At 41.0% G+C, this 16,004-nt stretch overlaps 1 protein-coding gene across 4 annotated transcripts in view; it reads left to right on the forward strand.

The window, feature by feature from the left end:
- Positions 1-801: 801 nt before the first annotated feature.
- Positions 802-16,004, forward strand: part of LOC115362217 (solute carrier family 41 member 1-like) — a 40,310-nt gene continuing 25,107 nt past the window's right edge. For 2 of the 4 annotated variants that reach the window (XR_003928477.1, XM_030056062.1), the window contains exons 1-6: positions 802-948; positions 2,165-2,517; positions 11,446-11,553; positions 12,051-12,122; positions 12,804-12,948; positions 15,064-15,210. Coding sequence is in view for 3 of the 4 variants with exons in the window: in XM_030056062.1 (XP_029911922.1) it covers positions 2,200-2,517; positions 11,446-11,553; positions 12,051-12,122; positions 12,804-12,948; positions 15,064-15,210 (790 nt within the window). In the remaining variant the exon portion in view is untranslated. Of the gene's footprint in view, positions 953-1,343; positions 1,425-2,164; positions 2,518-11,445; positions 11,554-12,050; positions 12,123-12,803; positions 12,949-15,063; positions 15,211-16,004 lie in introns of those variants that run through there. The other 2 variants (XM_030056063.1, XM_030056064.1) reach the window with 2 other exon arrangements.

Here is a 16,004-nt window from a genome sequence, read left to right on the forward strand (position 1 = left end):
TGTTAACACAACAACAGCCATGGCAATGTAACATCCAGACCAGCAAGCAAAGTAACTGCTTTGTCTAGGTTACAAAATTAAAATGTAGGTAATGGCTTGCTTTTCATGTCAGCTGCAATTTCACTGAAGAATGCTATCAAATGATGTACAGCTCACTTCTCTACAAACAGTGAGTTTATTCCAACAGGATTTACAGTGCACTTTTATATCATTTCTCAGTTTGACTCCTTGGCTTTAGATGAATGGATAGTATGAGCTGGCCATGCATGTTGGATTACGGTCTTGTTTTCAAACAATAATGAACAGTAGTTCATTCCAGTGACCTGACATGAACTAATGATACACAGTGGCTTCGAAACTGGAGTCCAGGGACCACCCGGGCTGGGAAGAAGAGCTGAATGCAACTATTATTTCACAACTTGTCTTCTAGAAAATTCCTCAGCCTTATCAAACGAGCAATCACTGGTTGAATGAAGATTTTTAAAAAGCCCCTCCATCTATCTATCTAACTATCTATCTATCTGGGTACATCTAGGATCATGTTCCCAAATGCTAAATTCATTAATTAAAAATGATGATCATGAAACACTTTTCTCCACTTTAGAGTATGCCTTCCTTTAGTACCCATCCGCAGTTTAGTGGTAAGACTTCAAATTTAACTCGGAGGTGGGCGGAGCTCGACTCTTCACTTTCACTTCACTCTCACTCTTTACTCCAGTTTGCAACCAATCACCGTGCACGCTGTTGTGTAACCAGTGGTTACCGGGGAAGTGTTATTATGGGGTGTACATATGGCAGCCTCCTGTAGCAGCCATGCCTACATGGCAGTGAAGAAAGAGCCGGAGGTGTTTGCATGTTTACGCTGGAATCGGCTCTGCTGCGCAATTAATGGATCTGCGGAGGAGTCCACACGTCTCGCGAGATTACTGGAACACTGTCGACAAAAAAGTGTGTATGTGTGTGTATGTGTTTTCTGTAGCCTGCTTTTAGTGCTAATGGACTGAGTTGACTGATTTTAACCAGCAGCCAGCACATCCTCCCCGTGTTGTGTACAAGTAGAGGCTTAACCTGGTGGGAGTCAGCATCAGTTTACAGATGAACGACAGCGTTTCCACCGACACTGACTCTCATTGACAACAACTGGAGCACATTTAAAGAAAGTATTATAGACATATCACAATAAAACCATACAGTATGACACAGCGGCTAGCTAAACGTCCAAAACAGTACAGGCGTGCCGCTGGAGATAATAGCTGAATGTGAAATTATGATAAGGCTGCTGTCATAATTAAGCTATGAAGCACCACAAACACACTCTAAACCTATACAGAAATATGATAGAGCTTTCTCATTATGGAAGCTAAACTAGGATAATAATAGTTGAAATTGTAGATTCTCCATCTGCAACAGTTATTAATTTACAGGTAAGGGATATATAAGCAATGGATTCTTTGCTAACAAATTATTATTGTCATTATTTTTTATTATTTCTGTGTGTAAATAACGTTACCAAATGCAACTCCATTTCACTTGTTACATTGTATATTTTTGGGCAAAAGTGCCCCAATACAGCAGTTGACTCAACCAGTCAAGGACAGCACAATATGGACAAAATGTCATACCTCGATATTTATGCCAAATATCTCAGTAGTGATACGATATGACCATGGGTTCAGACTTATTTGAAATTTTAAGTGTAGCAACAGTGACAATTAAGAATTCTCCAAACAAACAAACAAACAAACAAACAAACAAAAACAACAGTAACAACAAAAAACATAATAATGGCAAATGGACATGGAAAATACAGGTAGCTGCTTTAAAATAAAAATTAAAAAATGTAAATCAGACATTTTTTTGCAGCCTCTGCTTGGACACAAAGCTTCAACAATATTTTAAGTGTAAAAACAGTGCAAAATTGAGCAGTTTTCTTAAAATACTATAATAATAGCAAGTGAATATAGAAAATGCAGTTACTTCACACAATATTTTTCTATCAAAACAGACCAATCATTGTCTTGGGCTAATCCTAGCCCTAAATTTGATACCGTCCTTGTCATTGCCTTTTGAGATATTAATATCACGCATGCTCATATCTATATAACAGTATAATGTATCGTTCAGCCCTAACCCTCTCTCTCAATTATTCTGAATAATTGTACAGGTTAAGCCACCGCCCGTCTCACTGACACCACCATCATGCCGACTGAGGATCAGCAGTCACAGCAGCCCCGCCAGAGGAAGAAGAACAAAAAGTCCCGGTCCAAGGGGAAGGGGAAGGGACCCGGTGGGAGTCCCAGTGCACACCTGGGAGGCACTTTAAACGGGCAGGATGACCTTCCCTTACCCCCCGTCCTCCAGCCTCCTCCTAAGAAGCCAGTGGAGGAGAGGCCTAAAGTGTCAGTGGCCAAAGTGGAGGAGGAGTCGTCCATAGCCATCTGCCTCCAGGTGCTCTTCCCCTACCTGCTGGCTGGGATGGGCATGGTGATGGCCGGCATGGTGCTGGACAGCGTACAGGTAGGCTTTGTTGCTGGATTACACATGACTGACTTTGTGCAAATGGGTGCAAATTATGCTTAAATATTAAACAGCTGGGCAAGAAAAAGCGATATATTAGAAAAATAATATTGTTGAGGTGTGACTGTAGAGCCATATAGTGATTGTCTAAGTAAAAGTGAATAGTGTAATAAGGTAGATATGTCTCCAAATGTATGTTACTGTGACACGCTGGATAAATCTCATTCAGTCTCATCTTCAAGCGTTGAAATCTTGTTGTTATTCAAACAAGGTAAAACCAGTGGGATGATATTCCACTTGTTTCCAATGATAATCAATTTGTTTCCTGAATCAAGTGTTATTCTGTGCACTGATTTGCCCTGTTCTGCCTTATTTGAACTTATTTTTACTTGCTCCAAGAAAAATTCTCAAAACAAATGAACCGGTATTGGAAAAAGGTGGGATTATCTCAACCAGATTTTTTTTTTACCTTGTTTACAGCAAGATTTCACACGGAAGATGAGACTCCATACCTTTAAGGAATACTCTACAACGGCAAAACAGCCTTTTTCTGACTTACCCAGGCTGAGACAAGATGTTCAGTACCATTTTCACCTCTGTACATCCCAGTGGTTCGGTTCCTTTGGGTAGCATTTCATGTTAGCTTAGTATAAAGACTTGAAGTTTATGGGAGTCATTAGACATTTGAATTTCATTTGTGTAAATATAGAGAATTGGCTATTCAAAGAATCTACGGTACTACTGGGTGATGCTTGATGCTTTCAATATCAAACCACACATTGACTCCACAGGATGTTTTGGAAAGTTGTTCTCTGCTGAAGACCTCCAATATGTCCGCCAGAGGGAGCATAGTGTTACCTGTGTGTGTGCTGGTTGTGTCTTTGTCCTCTGCCTGTTGTCCCTGGCATTTGGTTTGCAGCCAGCTGGGCTCTAAGCAATCAGACACGCTGCTGTCTGCTTCACGATGAGCTGGAGCATGCTACGTCTCTTCCTCTCTCTTGTCTTCCTGTCCCTCGTCCTCTCTTTTCCTCTCCCTCTCTCTCTCTCCCTCTTTGTCATCGGCCTCTTTCTCCTGTCTCTCCCCCTGTTGCTCATCAGTATTTCCTCCATTCTCTCCCGTCTGATATCTCACCCTCCTGCGTCTGATGCTAGTGGATTAGTCATGAGTTTGGCTCAGCAGTGTGCTCCCAAGCACAGGGGACAGAGAAGGACGCAGAGAACATCAGGAGGGAGATAAAGAATAGATGCAAACAGACTTTTTATTGTAGCCTGTGGTTGTTATGTAAGTCATGGCACAATGTGCGATGCGACAAATGGGACAAATCAGCCTTGCCTCACTGCCTGAGTTGTAGTACATTCTGTAATACATTGCGATGAGGCTGCATCCTATATTTTACACTGTACATGTTTAATCCTGCAGCCTATATTCAAGCCAATCTGTTACATCCAATGATTCATGTCCTACATGTGCTGCCCTCTTTTCGAGTTTGCTGTTTACATCTTTACTTGGTAACTCAGTGTAGCCCAGAGGTTTAACCACATTGAAACAGTGCACAATTATGCAAATTATGTTTCTGATGCCTCTAGATCATTATAATACCCAAGGATTTGGCCCAGGAGGTGTAAATTATGTCTGGGTTGGGGAAATTGTAAACAAAGATGGCCATAATTGGCCAGTCAGCGAGGAGCCCAAGGCTGTAGCACTGTGCAAGTTTGGGACAAAGGAATCTCAATGCTGATGAAAGACAGAAAAGGGAGAGCCAAATTCACCCATTCATTAATGTGCAACTTGAATGACATGTAAGGGATAATCCACAACAAGGTGGTCCTCTATTGAAAAATAATGACATGGAGGCAAAGAACTCCCTGATGTGAGGCTGAGGGGAGTTTTTCTGTGGAGGTCATTAATTTTCAGTAGAACGCCCCTTTCTCAGTTCAGCAGTAACCAACAAAATAATTTAATGCATTACTCAGAATCAAGTAAAATAGCTGTGTAATAGTTACAGCTTACAATGATTATACATTACCCAATAAACAACAGTCATGATTTATAAAAAAATGGAAAAAACTCCCATTGTAGCTTTGTCATGCTGTATAAGTGTGAAATGTTTGATTTATTGCACCTGAATTTGATTTTTGACGCTGACAGCACTGTGGAGAAAAAAAAAACTGAAATGAATTAATGAGACCAGTTAATACAGAAATGAATTGGACACCAAAATCCAATGACAGCCTCACCAAAGAAAATGGCACATAAACATCCAAATACCTCAGTAATAATCATAATAATGGAAATTAATTATAGTAAGGACGGCAGTTGGAAGGCAAGTGTGATTTGTGTGCGCTTCTATATTCCAAAACATGATTTTCTCTGCTATATTGATTTATGGGATCGTGCGACATCAGCAGTGCTTTGAAATTAACGTTTTAGTTCAGGCTGGCTTGGTGAAAAGCAGGGTTCAGTCACATGTGTTTGTTTGGTCTTACACCTGGTACAGCAGAACACGGAGGTACCACAGCCTGTGACAGCAGCACTGTTGAGCAAATATAGCAGGTGGATGGGAGATAGGGACGGAAGGAATGGATCATAAACCGAGAGAGAAAATGAGTCACGATAGAGAGAGAGAGGTTAGAAAGAGAGGGGTTGTGAGAGGGAGGCACGCTGCAACACCTAGCCTGAGGGAGAGAAAAGACAAGAAAGAGACAGGCCACACGGACAGGGAAAGAGGAAAGTGAGAGGTAGACACGCAGCAAGAAATAGCATAAGAGAGAGAGAGAGAGAGAGTCTGACTAGCAGACACTATGCCGGTCATTTCCCTCAATGAGTGTGCATGTCAGGCAGTGCAGACAGCCCTCCCTTTTTCCCTGCTACGTCACAGCAGAGCAGAGCATAGCAGGACTCCCCTGATGCTGAAATGAGACAGAGCACACACAGAGACAGAAAGAGGCACTCCAGCCTGCTGGATGCTGGCTGCTGCATCTTGTCAGTGGACCTTTTAGATCCCTTCCTGCCATGATGGAGCCATTTATATTTTCCTCCGTTGTCAGCTTGACAAAAGGCAGCTGTCTGAATGAAGAGGGAAACAAGACTTCAGGCAAAAGGATCCCGCGGCTTCTAACTCACAGGACCTCATGGACTCTTCATCATTTTTCCTGCTCCCATCAGTGATCCGGCTAACACAGAAATCAAAGGCCTTTGGGGCAAAGCTAACCGGTTGGACCTGCAGCATTTGAAGGGGACACCTCAGTTGGCTTAGTATAACTGTGCCTTTTCACTAGATTAGACCAACTGGATTTCAGAGTGGATCAAGAGGACTGCGGACAAGATTCACTTACTCTAATGGACTCTAAACTCCAAACTAGATTAAAGGACTGGACTGCCTCAGTTGGATTCTGGAGTACATCAAACAGACTAGGCTAAATCTAGAGGACTCTAACCTTGAAGTGTGAACTCTTCGTTGTCAAGCTGGCTATCTTAAACTTGTCTGTGTAGCCAGAGGAGATTAAGAGTCTTCTTACCAACCTTTACTTAAAAGGACAGGTCAGTTAAAGGCAGACAGTCATTTCTAATAATGTCTTGACTTCTGAGTAACCCTGTCCATCTCTGGATGTGATGAAGAGAAGGATTAAGCCTCTTTCGTCTTTGCCTTCAGATGTTTCGACATGATATTTTATGCAGCGTTTGTTCTTGCACTCTTTCACTTGAGGGAAAAGCGATGAGGGAGTTAAAAGAGAGGAATTCTCAGAGGTTAGTTGTGTCAGCCAGCAAGTCAGACCCACAGAGAACATCGTGACCTGTGAATAAGAAATGGTGAGAACGATTATGCGCCCTGCTGGTGCTGACAAATGGACGCCTCATCACCACTGACTCACTCACCACGGGGCCAAGGATATCACACTCAACTGCCCTCGAGTGGATTTCTTGAACTTTGATTTGTTCAGAGAGAAAAATGTGAATTAATCCTAAGTGCACTGGAACAAACAAAAATTGAAAATACAATCTCTTATGTCTTTTATTTCATTAGAGAACTCCTGAATAATTAGCAATAGCTGAACATTCAGACTCCTGATTACATTGTTCAGTTTTCTTCAGAGGTCAGGGGGTTAATATAAGTAGATTGTTTTGCTGGTGACTGGACTAGAATGATTCAAGAGAAACCTGTAATTTCAAATGGATTGGCTTCATAAGCCTTTCAGACTGGATCACTCATGCAAAGCCTTTCAGTTCTTCAAGATGGGCTTAAGTGATTGCTGGAAACATTTGCCCTTGTCCATTTTAAACAGAGGACAAGAACATTGATTGGTTTCCTCTTCACTATTCATCCTTCCCACTTCTCAGTCCTTTGATTGTGAGGCCAGGTCAGGCCAAGTTCATTTTGCTATAACAGAAGCAGTTTTTTTCTTTTTCTTTTTTTTTTTTTTTTGAAATCATCATCTGAACAGTTTGTCCTTAAGCTTGGACTGTGCTCATGGTTACCATGGGCTAACCACATTGTTTAACTAATTCACTGCTCAAGAAGTCCCCCCTGTTCAACATGGTGGTGACTCGTCTGGAGCTGGAGCTGCGCTACCAGGGCAGCAAGTTACGCGGGGTGACCTGGAAGTTGATCCGCTCAGAGTATGGCTTCCTACCAGAGAGCTCCTGGCTCATCGCTGCCCAGGTTATAGTGCCGTACCTGGTGTCAGGACTGGGAATGGTCTCTGCCGGCATCGTGATGGACCTCATACAAGTATGAATACCCAGGGAAAATCATTTGTGGGGTTTTGTGTGGTTAGATGTACTCAGGGTTGAATTGTTGGATAGATGGATGGATGGATGGGTAGATGGATGAGTAAATGGATGAATACACGGGCTGACAGGTGAGTACACAGGTAGACGGCCTGATGGTTGAATGGATCAATGGAGTGTGAGGGAAAAGTTGAGATGGATTTAATAGGGAGGGAGATGGAGGAAGTTTGTCTTCACCTGGTGCTGGGGTTCAGAATGGTCCCAGCTGGCATCATTTGGTATCTGCAAGTATTGATTAGGGTAGACCGACTTTGGCCTTTTTTAAAAATTGAATAACAGCCAGTGCACATCGTCTACCTCTGTCATGATTAAGATTCATATTTGATAGGAGCTACACAAAACAGTCTGAAAACCTGTTGAATAAGTTGTATTTTCCTTTTTGTAAATTATCTAAAGGCAGGGATGTATCACATTGTTTTCTACACTATATTATTTAGTCCATAGGGGTGGTTATCTCACAGTTGAGAGCTTGGTCTGGGTTTCAAAATATTGGATGGATGGATGGATGGAAGCAGAGGAGATATGGGATGAATGCACACGTGGATGCAATATGGAGAGAGATGTTTCTCTAAAGGTAGAAAAACACAAAGACAGAACACATCTGGTGCCTGGAGTAAAGATAGATAGATAGATAGATAGAAATAGTGATGCAGATAGATAGTTTTAGTTTTCAGAGCTGAGTCCCTGCTGGCTGCTGTTTTGTCTCCAACAGATGGAGCCTTGTCTAATGTACAACTTTCTGAGCATTCCAAATCAGATTTAGATGTGGGAGAGAGAGAGGGACGACAGCCTCAGAATACAATTTAACAGTTAATATAATAAGGGAGGGAGGGAGAGAGGGAGGGAGAGGGAGAGAGAGAGAGAATGAAAAAAAATGTTCCTGTCCTTGGTAAGTATTACATACAATCAAAGATTTAAAGCGGGCATGAAATGAAAGAGTGGCTAAGAATATGATAGCCTACGTGATGGTGTTGGTGTTGTTTTTGGCTGGATCTATGTTATGACTCCTAGTGCAGCTAAAAGTGTTCTTATTTGGATCACTTGTAATTAATAAGACAAGATACAACATCTAATTCTAATCAGTACCTGTAACAGTGTTGGGATGAGATTAGGCATGGGTTTTATTTTATATTTTCCAGTAATGATAGTGATTTTAGCCTTAACTCAATATTATATCATCATTATAACAACTATTAGTTTGATATTACTTACTATATGTCCATTCTCATTCTATATCTACTGTATGTTAGTCTAAAAAGAGACAACTCTCTATAACAGTGGTAATGATAATAATACTACTGTACACATTAACCACAATAATTGCAGTAGCACTAATCGCATTTATTTACATGGACTTTCTCAACACAGTGTTGTGGAAGACTTTGCTGCTGCTTACACTACAACATCGGTGTATACCATAACTTCATGTGGGTGAGAGACACACAGTACACTTGCAGATATCTTGGGTTCCAGCCCGTCAGATTCAACCACAGCAGCCCTGCAACAGAAGTGGGCCATGTCCCAAGATAGCTTCCTGATATGACAGCCGTCAGCTAGACCAACCAGTCCACATCTTGAGAGTGCTGACTATAAATAGACATGCACACACACGCACGCACACACACACACACACACACACACACACATATCTATGTATCTATTCATATTCTTCATATATTCTTCATTCTGTCTTCCCATTTATCCCCCTATCCTCCTCTTCCCTCCTGCCTCACCTACTTTTGAACACCCCCTGTCAGAAATAATGTTTTTAGTTAAAAAAGAAAAGAGGAATATTGTGTCCATTATAAAGTAATGATGGCACAAAAAATTTCATGTCCAGTACTCAGAAGTACAAAAGAAGCACAAAAGTTAAAAGCCTGTGCTAGTACATGGCTAAAAATACACCATGTCGCTATTGTTTAGTTTGACAAGAGAGCATGTAACATCAAGTTTGTACAAACAGTGCTACACTTCATTATTGGAGTAAGAGTACCTCTGATAGTACGGAAGAAAGCCTGTGAAAACTTTGGCCTCTCCCAGTGGAGTTTATTCAAACAGTGAGATTATTTCAGAGCAGGTCTGCCTCTCAGAACTGTTTGCATACCCAAACCTGCCATCTCTCCATCCCTCCATCTCCTGTTCACTCCGTCAGCCCTCCCTCCCAGCCCTTCCTATCTCTCTGCCTCTGCTTCCCATCCATCTTGGCGGTGGAGCTGTTCTTTTATACATGTGTCTATTTAAAGATCTCATCCGGCATGGGACCGCCAACTGGAGTTGTAGTGAGAAAATATGCTGTGGACTCTGTGAACTGTCTGTTTCTAAACTCTGTGAACCTATGCAGTATGGCGTGGCGTCTCGCAATGCTCAGGGATGTGGAAGAGAGGAAACTAGGCTAATGGGTTAGTGTAGAATATGTGATGTTCTTATTTAACTGCAAAGGTTGTGGAGGTGCTTGTGATGAAAGGCCAAGTGCCATCAATTAACTGTTGCGTTTAATTTTAGAACTGAGATGTATCGGCTTTCAAAATGTCCCACCACTTAGGCAAACCAGTGTTTTGATGCTTTGCAATCCAAGATCCACTGGCCTTTACTAGTGTGAAGAAAGTTATAGCATTACCATGAACACTACTTCAACCGCTGCCACTACTAATGCTACTGTTGCTACAACTACCATATTGTTACTGTTACTGCTACTGCAAATATTACTTCAGTTGCTAAAACTACTACTAGTACTACTACTACTAAAAAATAATAATAAACTTTATTTGTAGAGTACCTTTCATACATGACATGCAACTCAAAGTGCCTTAAAGAAAACAAAGAATAAGATTATGTCAGGCAGTTAAAACAAGGAAGTCCAACTTAAGAAATAAAAACAGGACAAAGTCATGTAGTGCTTTAAAAATCATGAGGAGTATTCTAACATGGCTTCTATAAGACACAGGAAGCCAGCGTAACTCATGGAAAGCAGGTGTCAAATGCTCCCTCATCAGTCCATAATTGGGACGGCTGTGTATAAAACCGCAGATGTGTTTCCAGGCTTGTTTCCATTTCCATTAGCTATAGTACCGTTACTATGGCTACTAATATTGCCATTATTATCATCACTGTCCTACTACTAGTATTACTACGCCACCAGTAGTACTACTATTATACTACTACTGCTGCTGCTACAAACTGTTACTGCGCCTGTGATATAAAATTTGATATAATGCAATTGTAACTTATGCTTTAATTAAGACAATACAACTGTGACTACTATTACTGCTACTATTACCTCCATTACTATTACTACTATTACTACTATTACCAATAGCCCGCTATTACTACTACAGCTACTACTACTACAGCTACTACTATTACTATTATAACTACCACTACTTTTACTGCTACTTATTACCATTACTGCTGTTACTATCAATATTATTACTTCAATTACCGCCATTACCGCTCCTACTACTACTTTTACTGCTACTACTACCATTTCTACTCTTACTATTACTTTTACAATTAGTACTTCTGTCACCACCACTACTACTAGTACTACTATTACTACTACTACTACTGTTACGACTATTACCACTACTATTACTACCACTACTACTATTAATACTACTGCTACTGCTGCTACTACTACTCTGACTATCACAAACACTATTACTATTACTCCAACTACTACTGTTACTGCTACAACTCCCATTACTACTACTGCCATTATGATCAATAATACTCTTCCATTACTACTACGACTACTACTACTACTATTACTGCTACTACTACTATTACTAATGCTGTTGCTATTGCTATTAGTACTAGTAGTAATACTGTTATTACCACAAGCACTACTACTATTACTGATACAACTGACAGTAGTATTAGTATATTTATTTGGAAAAAAAAAAAAAAAAAACCTCTTCTGGTGATGATTGTATTAGTGCAACTGAGGATGAGGATGGACTCTGCAGGCTCCAGTTATTATATGCATTTGTTGACGATGAGTGTTGACGGTGGCGATGATGGTGATTAATGGCCATAATGTAATTGGGTGTATGCACGTCTGTGTTTCTGCATCTGAATGCTCATGTGCTTCTCTGTGAGACCGTCAGTGCAGTGTGTAATTTCCCTCGTGTGTGTTTCAGCACTGGGAAGTGTTCAAGGTGATCACCGAGGTGTTCATCCTGGTGCCAGCGCTGGTCGGACTCAAAGGCAACCTGGAGATGACACTGGCTGCTCGCCTCTCCACTGCTGTAAGTGGGGCTGCATATCATTACCTCCTGTTACTGGCTCTAACATGACATCTTGTTCAAGTCCTGTGTTTGTTGAATGACAGCCCATTTTATTTATCCAACAGAGCACAATGCCTGTGTAATACCTGTACGTGACTCATTTTTCTAAGCAGAGCCGGATCGTACATAATTCATTTTGTTTTTATAAATTCCCATTATAGATGACAAAGTTTTTCAAATTTCTAATGCACATCAACACCTTTTGTTGCCACAAAAATGTGCACAGCAGCAAAACAGCAAAACTACTAATAGATTTTAATGGGGCCTATTTAATTTATTATTCACTCAGCTCTCCAGACTCACCATATCTCTCCTTGTCTGCCTGAGAAATATTTTTGTTAATGTAGAATGTGATATAACACAATGGTAACTTTTGCTTTAGCTAAGACATCTACAACTAAAGAACTTTTTTCCAATCTAGAGTTTATATGTCTAATGTTGTATCTCTGTGTGTTTAGGCCAACACAGGGCAGATGGATGACCCTGATAAACAGTGGACCATGGTCTGCAGCAACCTGGCACTTATACAGGTAACATGTCTTAACTGTATTGTCTATTGCCCCAATTAATTGTTGGGTTGCAAAAAAGCAAAATTTACAGTATGTGCTAGTCTTCATCAAATGCCTCTGAGTGGATTGTCAGTTTCAGTTCAGTAGTTTGGTGCAAGGAATTTCAAACATGAAAAAGCACACGCTGGCAAAGTCGATTTTCTGTATTGCCGCATCCGCGTCATTTCAGATTTATGGTAAACACGAGGTGCTGACGGGGAAAAACTGTTCCCATCAGCCTGCTAATGGTAATTACAAGTGGGATGTGGGCTTTTGTGCAGGCTTCTGATATAACACAAGCACAGCATAATTAATCTTGAGTTCTGACTCTCCTCCACTCCTGTTGTTTGTTGCTGCTGGAGGGGAAATAAAGGCATGTTTGTCTTAACTTCCTGTTTGCTGGGTATCTGCTTGTTTCTGAATTATTATATTCTGAATAGCTCAAGGAGAGAATTGAGTAAAAGTCACCGTCAATTTTTGTTGTGCTGAAAGTGAAAGAATGCTCAATGTAGGAAATGTTGAAACTGCACTTGTATTTATGTGACAGTTTAACATCAGAAAACATTTGGCACACATCCCTCTCCTCTCTTGCTTTTCTCCTGCTCTTCCTCTCTGTTTTAGTTGAATCTCATAGCAACGTGCTCTGTCTCTGTCCACGTGCAGGTTCAGGCAACAGTCGTGGGCTTCCTGGCGGCTGTGGCAGCAGTGTGTTTGGGGGCGGTTTCTAGAGGAGGAGTTGAACTGGACCAGGCAGCCGTCCTGTGTGCCAGCAGTATCATCACTGCCTTCGTAGCTGCTCTCTCCTTAGGTTAGTAACTTGTGGGCTGCTTTTTGCATCCACACTAGAATTAAACTGACTGTCCACGTGTACTCTTGTGCTTGGATTAGTTATACCATTGGAGATAAGGTCACAATGTCCTTCTTCACACTTTGCCTTTGTCTGGAACCCTTTTGTAACTGAATCTTAGATAACGAAAATGGCCAATAAAAGTGGAAATAGTAAATGGGAATTTGCAGTTTGTGCTCCCAAGATACGACTCCACTTATCCATTATTTGGCTCAATATGTCTAAGTTTTCTTATTTTTTTATATCCTGTCATCTTGTTCTTATTTCATAGCAGGGAACAAAAATTGTGCTGCACAGTCAGTAAAACAGGTGCAAGGCTAGCTCTTTCTGGAAACCAGGCATTATTTTTGTGGATGTAACATCAGGTGGAATCAGTGGAACAGACTGTGGAATCAGTCTACCCATTAACATCAGGAAGCTATGATCACTTTGTAACTGCACATAGCAAAAATGCATCAAATCATGTAAATGCCCCCAAGATGCATGAAAGATCTGGCCACCCAAACAGTCTCTGAGTAAATTGGAGACATATTGAGTCAGACTAGCAAATGCAATGTCAATGCAATGTGTAGTCATTACACATGAACCATCAGTGTGAAATGGCCAAACAGAACCAACCACAGAACATTTGTTCAAACAAATACAATCGAAAACCACCAAGTTCAGCTCCCTGACCCAGCAGAGTTTACATTTTGGGCTGTACATATCTCTATGCCCTTCTCCACAGATAATTGCAGCATGGTCCATAATGTATTATCTTCATTAATGCCCTGAAGTGTGGGCTCTTGTCCCAGTGGGAAATAACTCAGTCAGCTGAGTGCTCTGTGGGAGATGACAGTGCCATCAGGGAGAGCCTTTCTTCCCAATTTAGCTCTCCCCACTGCGTGCCATTTTTCATGTTTCTCAGTAAATTTCTTTTCTGCTGCTTATGTTGCCAAGTTTGCAGTGCTCCATGCCGAATTTCTCCTTTCTTTCTTTTTTTCCATCTTAGAGGGAACAAAGGTTTTAGCCAATCTTTGAGGCTGATGGATATTCCCAAAACTGTCTCTGTACAGAAAGAATGAAGATAGAAAGCCATCATCAGCATGCCATGACGAAGAGACAGCAGTTCTTTAAAGAGCCCATCCTGTTGTCACTTTTTGTCAACACTTATCATCTCTCATATCATCACAGATATTGGTACCAGAAGTGTTTACAGAGTTTTACAGAGTTTACAGAGCACATTGGTAACTTAGAAGTCAAAGCTAATGTGAAAAAATGTGGAGTACTTGATAAAATTACAGTTTGATTCTATTTAATCAATTAAATTCAGCATTAATACCAAATTTGTTCCACATTTAGAGCTTCCTCACATGTAAACTAGGAACAGATGGTACGCCAAAAGTAATAACTAATTCTACTTAGGCCACTTTCATCTCACCATAGCATTCAGGAGGTAACAAGTGGACCCCAAAATCCAATAATATAGTAAACCAGTCATTTTAGCAAATTTATGTGAAGGCCAAATTTTCCCAAGGTGGATTTAAACTATGTGTAGCAGCTTTGAAGTTTCACAGAATAGTTTTTTTTAATATGAATTGGAATGAATTTGAGTAAGTTAGCCTTGACTAATAAGCAGCCAAAGCGTAGTTAATACATATTTATCCAACAGATATTTGGGATCAACACCTACAGTCACAACTGTTCAGGAGGTCAAAATTGGACTGTTTTGGTCCTTTAGTGTTTTGTTATGTAACCTTGTGCCTTTATCAGGGTTACATGAAAACATATTCCATTCTACTTTCAGCTCTCATGAAGGCTGCTAAAAGTCACTGGTTGTTCTGGTTTGGAGAGCATAAATCAGCCTCCAGTTGTCGCAGCACTAAATTCTTCTTTTTCTTCCTTTTTCAAATTCAGACACGAGTTCTAACTTCAAGGTTCAGGTTCAGTAGTTAGCTCTACTAACTATTGAACCATAAGAACAATTTTGTCTTTCTTCCCGTTTCCATATTCCCATCGGTTTGGTATATCCTTTCACCGTAACTCCTCACTCTCTTTGTCTGTTTCTCTCTTTCTTCACTCTGCCTCTCCTTGTAGGCTTGGTGATGATCGGAGTGATAATCGGTTCCCGGAAGGTGGGGATCAACCCCGACAACGTGGCCACGCCCATCGCTGCCAGTCTCGGTGACTTGATCACCCTGTCATTGCTGGCCGGGGTCAGCAGCACGCTCTATGAATACATAGGTATGGGAGTAGCATGTTACAGAGAGTCATGTATCAGTATCCAGAGGAGCATCTGCTGGTAGAGCATGTGCACACTCTGAAATTGTCAGCTGCATTTTGTTACGGAACAGTGCAAAGAGACACAAATGCCAGGCAGCGGCTTTCTTAACAAATCCATTGCAAACTGATTGCAAAGTAACACATTGTGGTAAACAAAAGGCTACACACCCATTCAGATCCACTAGTTGTTATTTCCCTGAGGCCTGAAACCTATTCAGTCCGACTCGTTTCGCTGCCATGCGGACGCACTCTCCAGCAAAATCAAAGTCGAAACAAAAGGCTGTTCATTTTGGAATACTAAAACACTGGTTGCGTAAGTGTTCACACTCTTCAATTTATACCACCGATGCCAGCAGTTGTGCTGTTTGGACAAGTCTCTTGTAATTCAACACATGTGCATTTAACCAGTTTCTCCAGATAACAGCCACATTTGAATGGCTGTATTGCACACGTTCCAGTCCTCTGTCTCTATTGTTTTGTTGCAAAGCGAATAGTGTTTCATTCTGTTCATTCTGCACAACATCAAGTCACACCCATAAAATGAGCTCGGGATTACCCTGAGATTTAGCTGAAATGGAAAGAAAACTAAGGCCCAAAAAGTAGCACATGAACTTTATTAATACTTAAGATGTGTCGTATCCCTTGAGATGACGCTCTTGATATAACACTGTTAAATAATAAGGAGCATTTTGAAGGTTACAGGATGTATGGTGGCTTTATTAAAGCTTTTTGAACTTGTCATGCTGATATCCAGA

The sequence above is a fragment of the Myripristis murdjan genome, chromosome 7, assembly GCF_902150065.1.
Source record: "Myripristis murdjan chromosome 7, fMyrMur1.1, whole genome shotgun sequence".
NCBI classification, from domain to species: domain Eukaryota; kingdom Metazoa; phylum Chordata; class Actinopteri; order Holocentriformes; family Holocentridae; genus Myripristis; species Myripristis murdjan.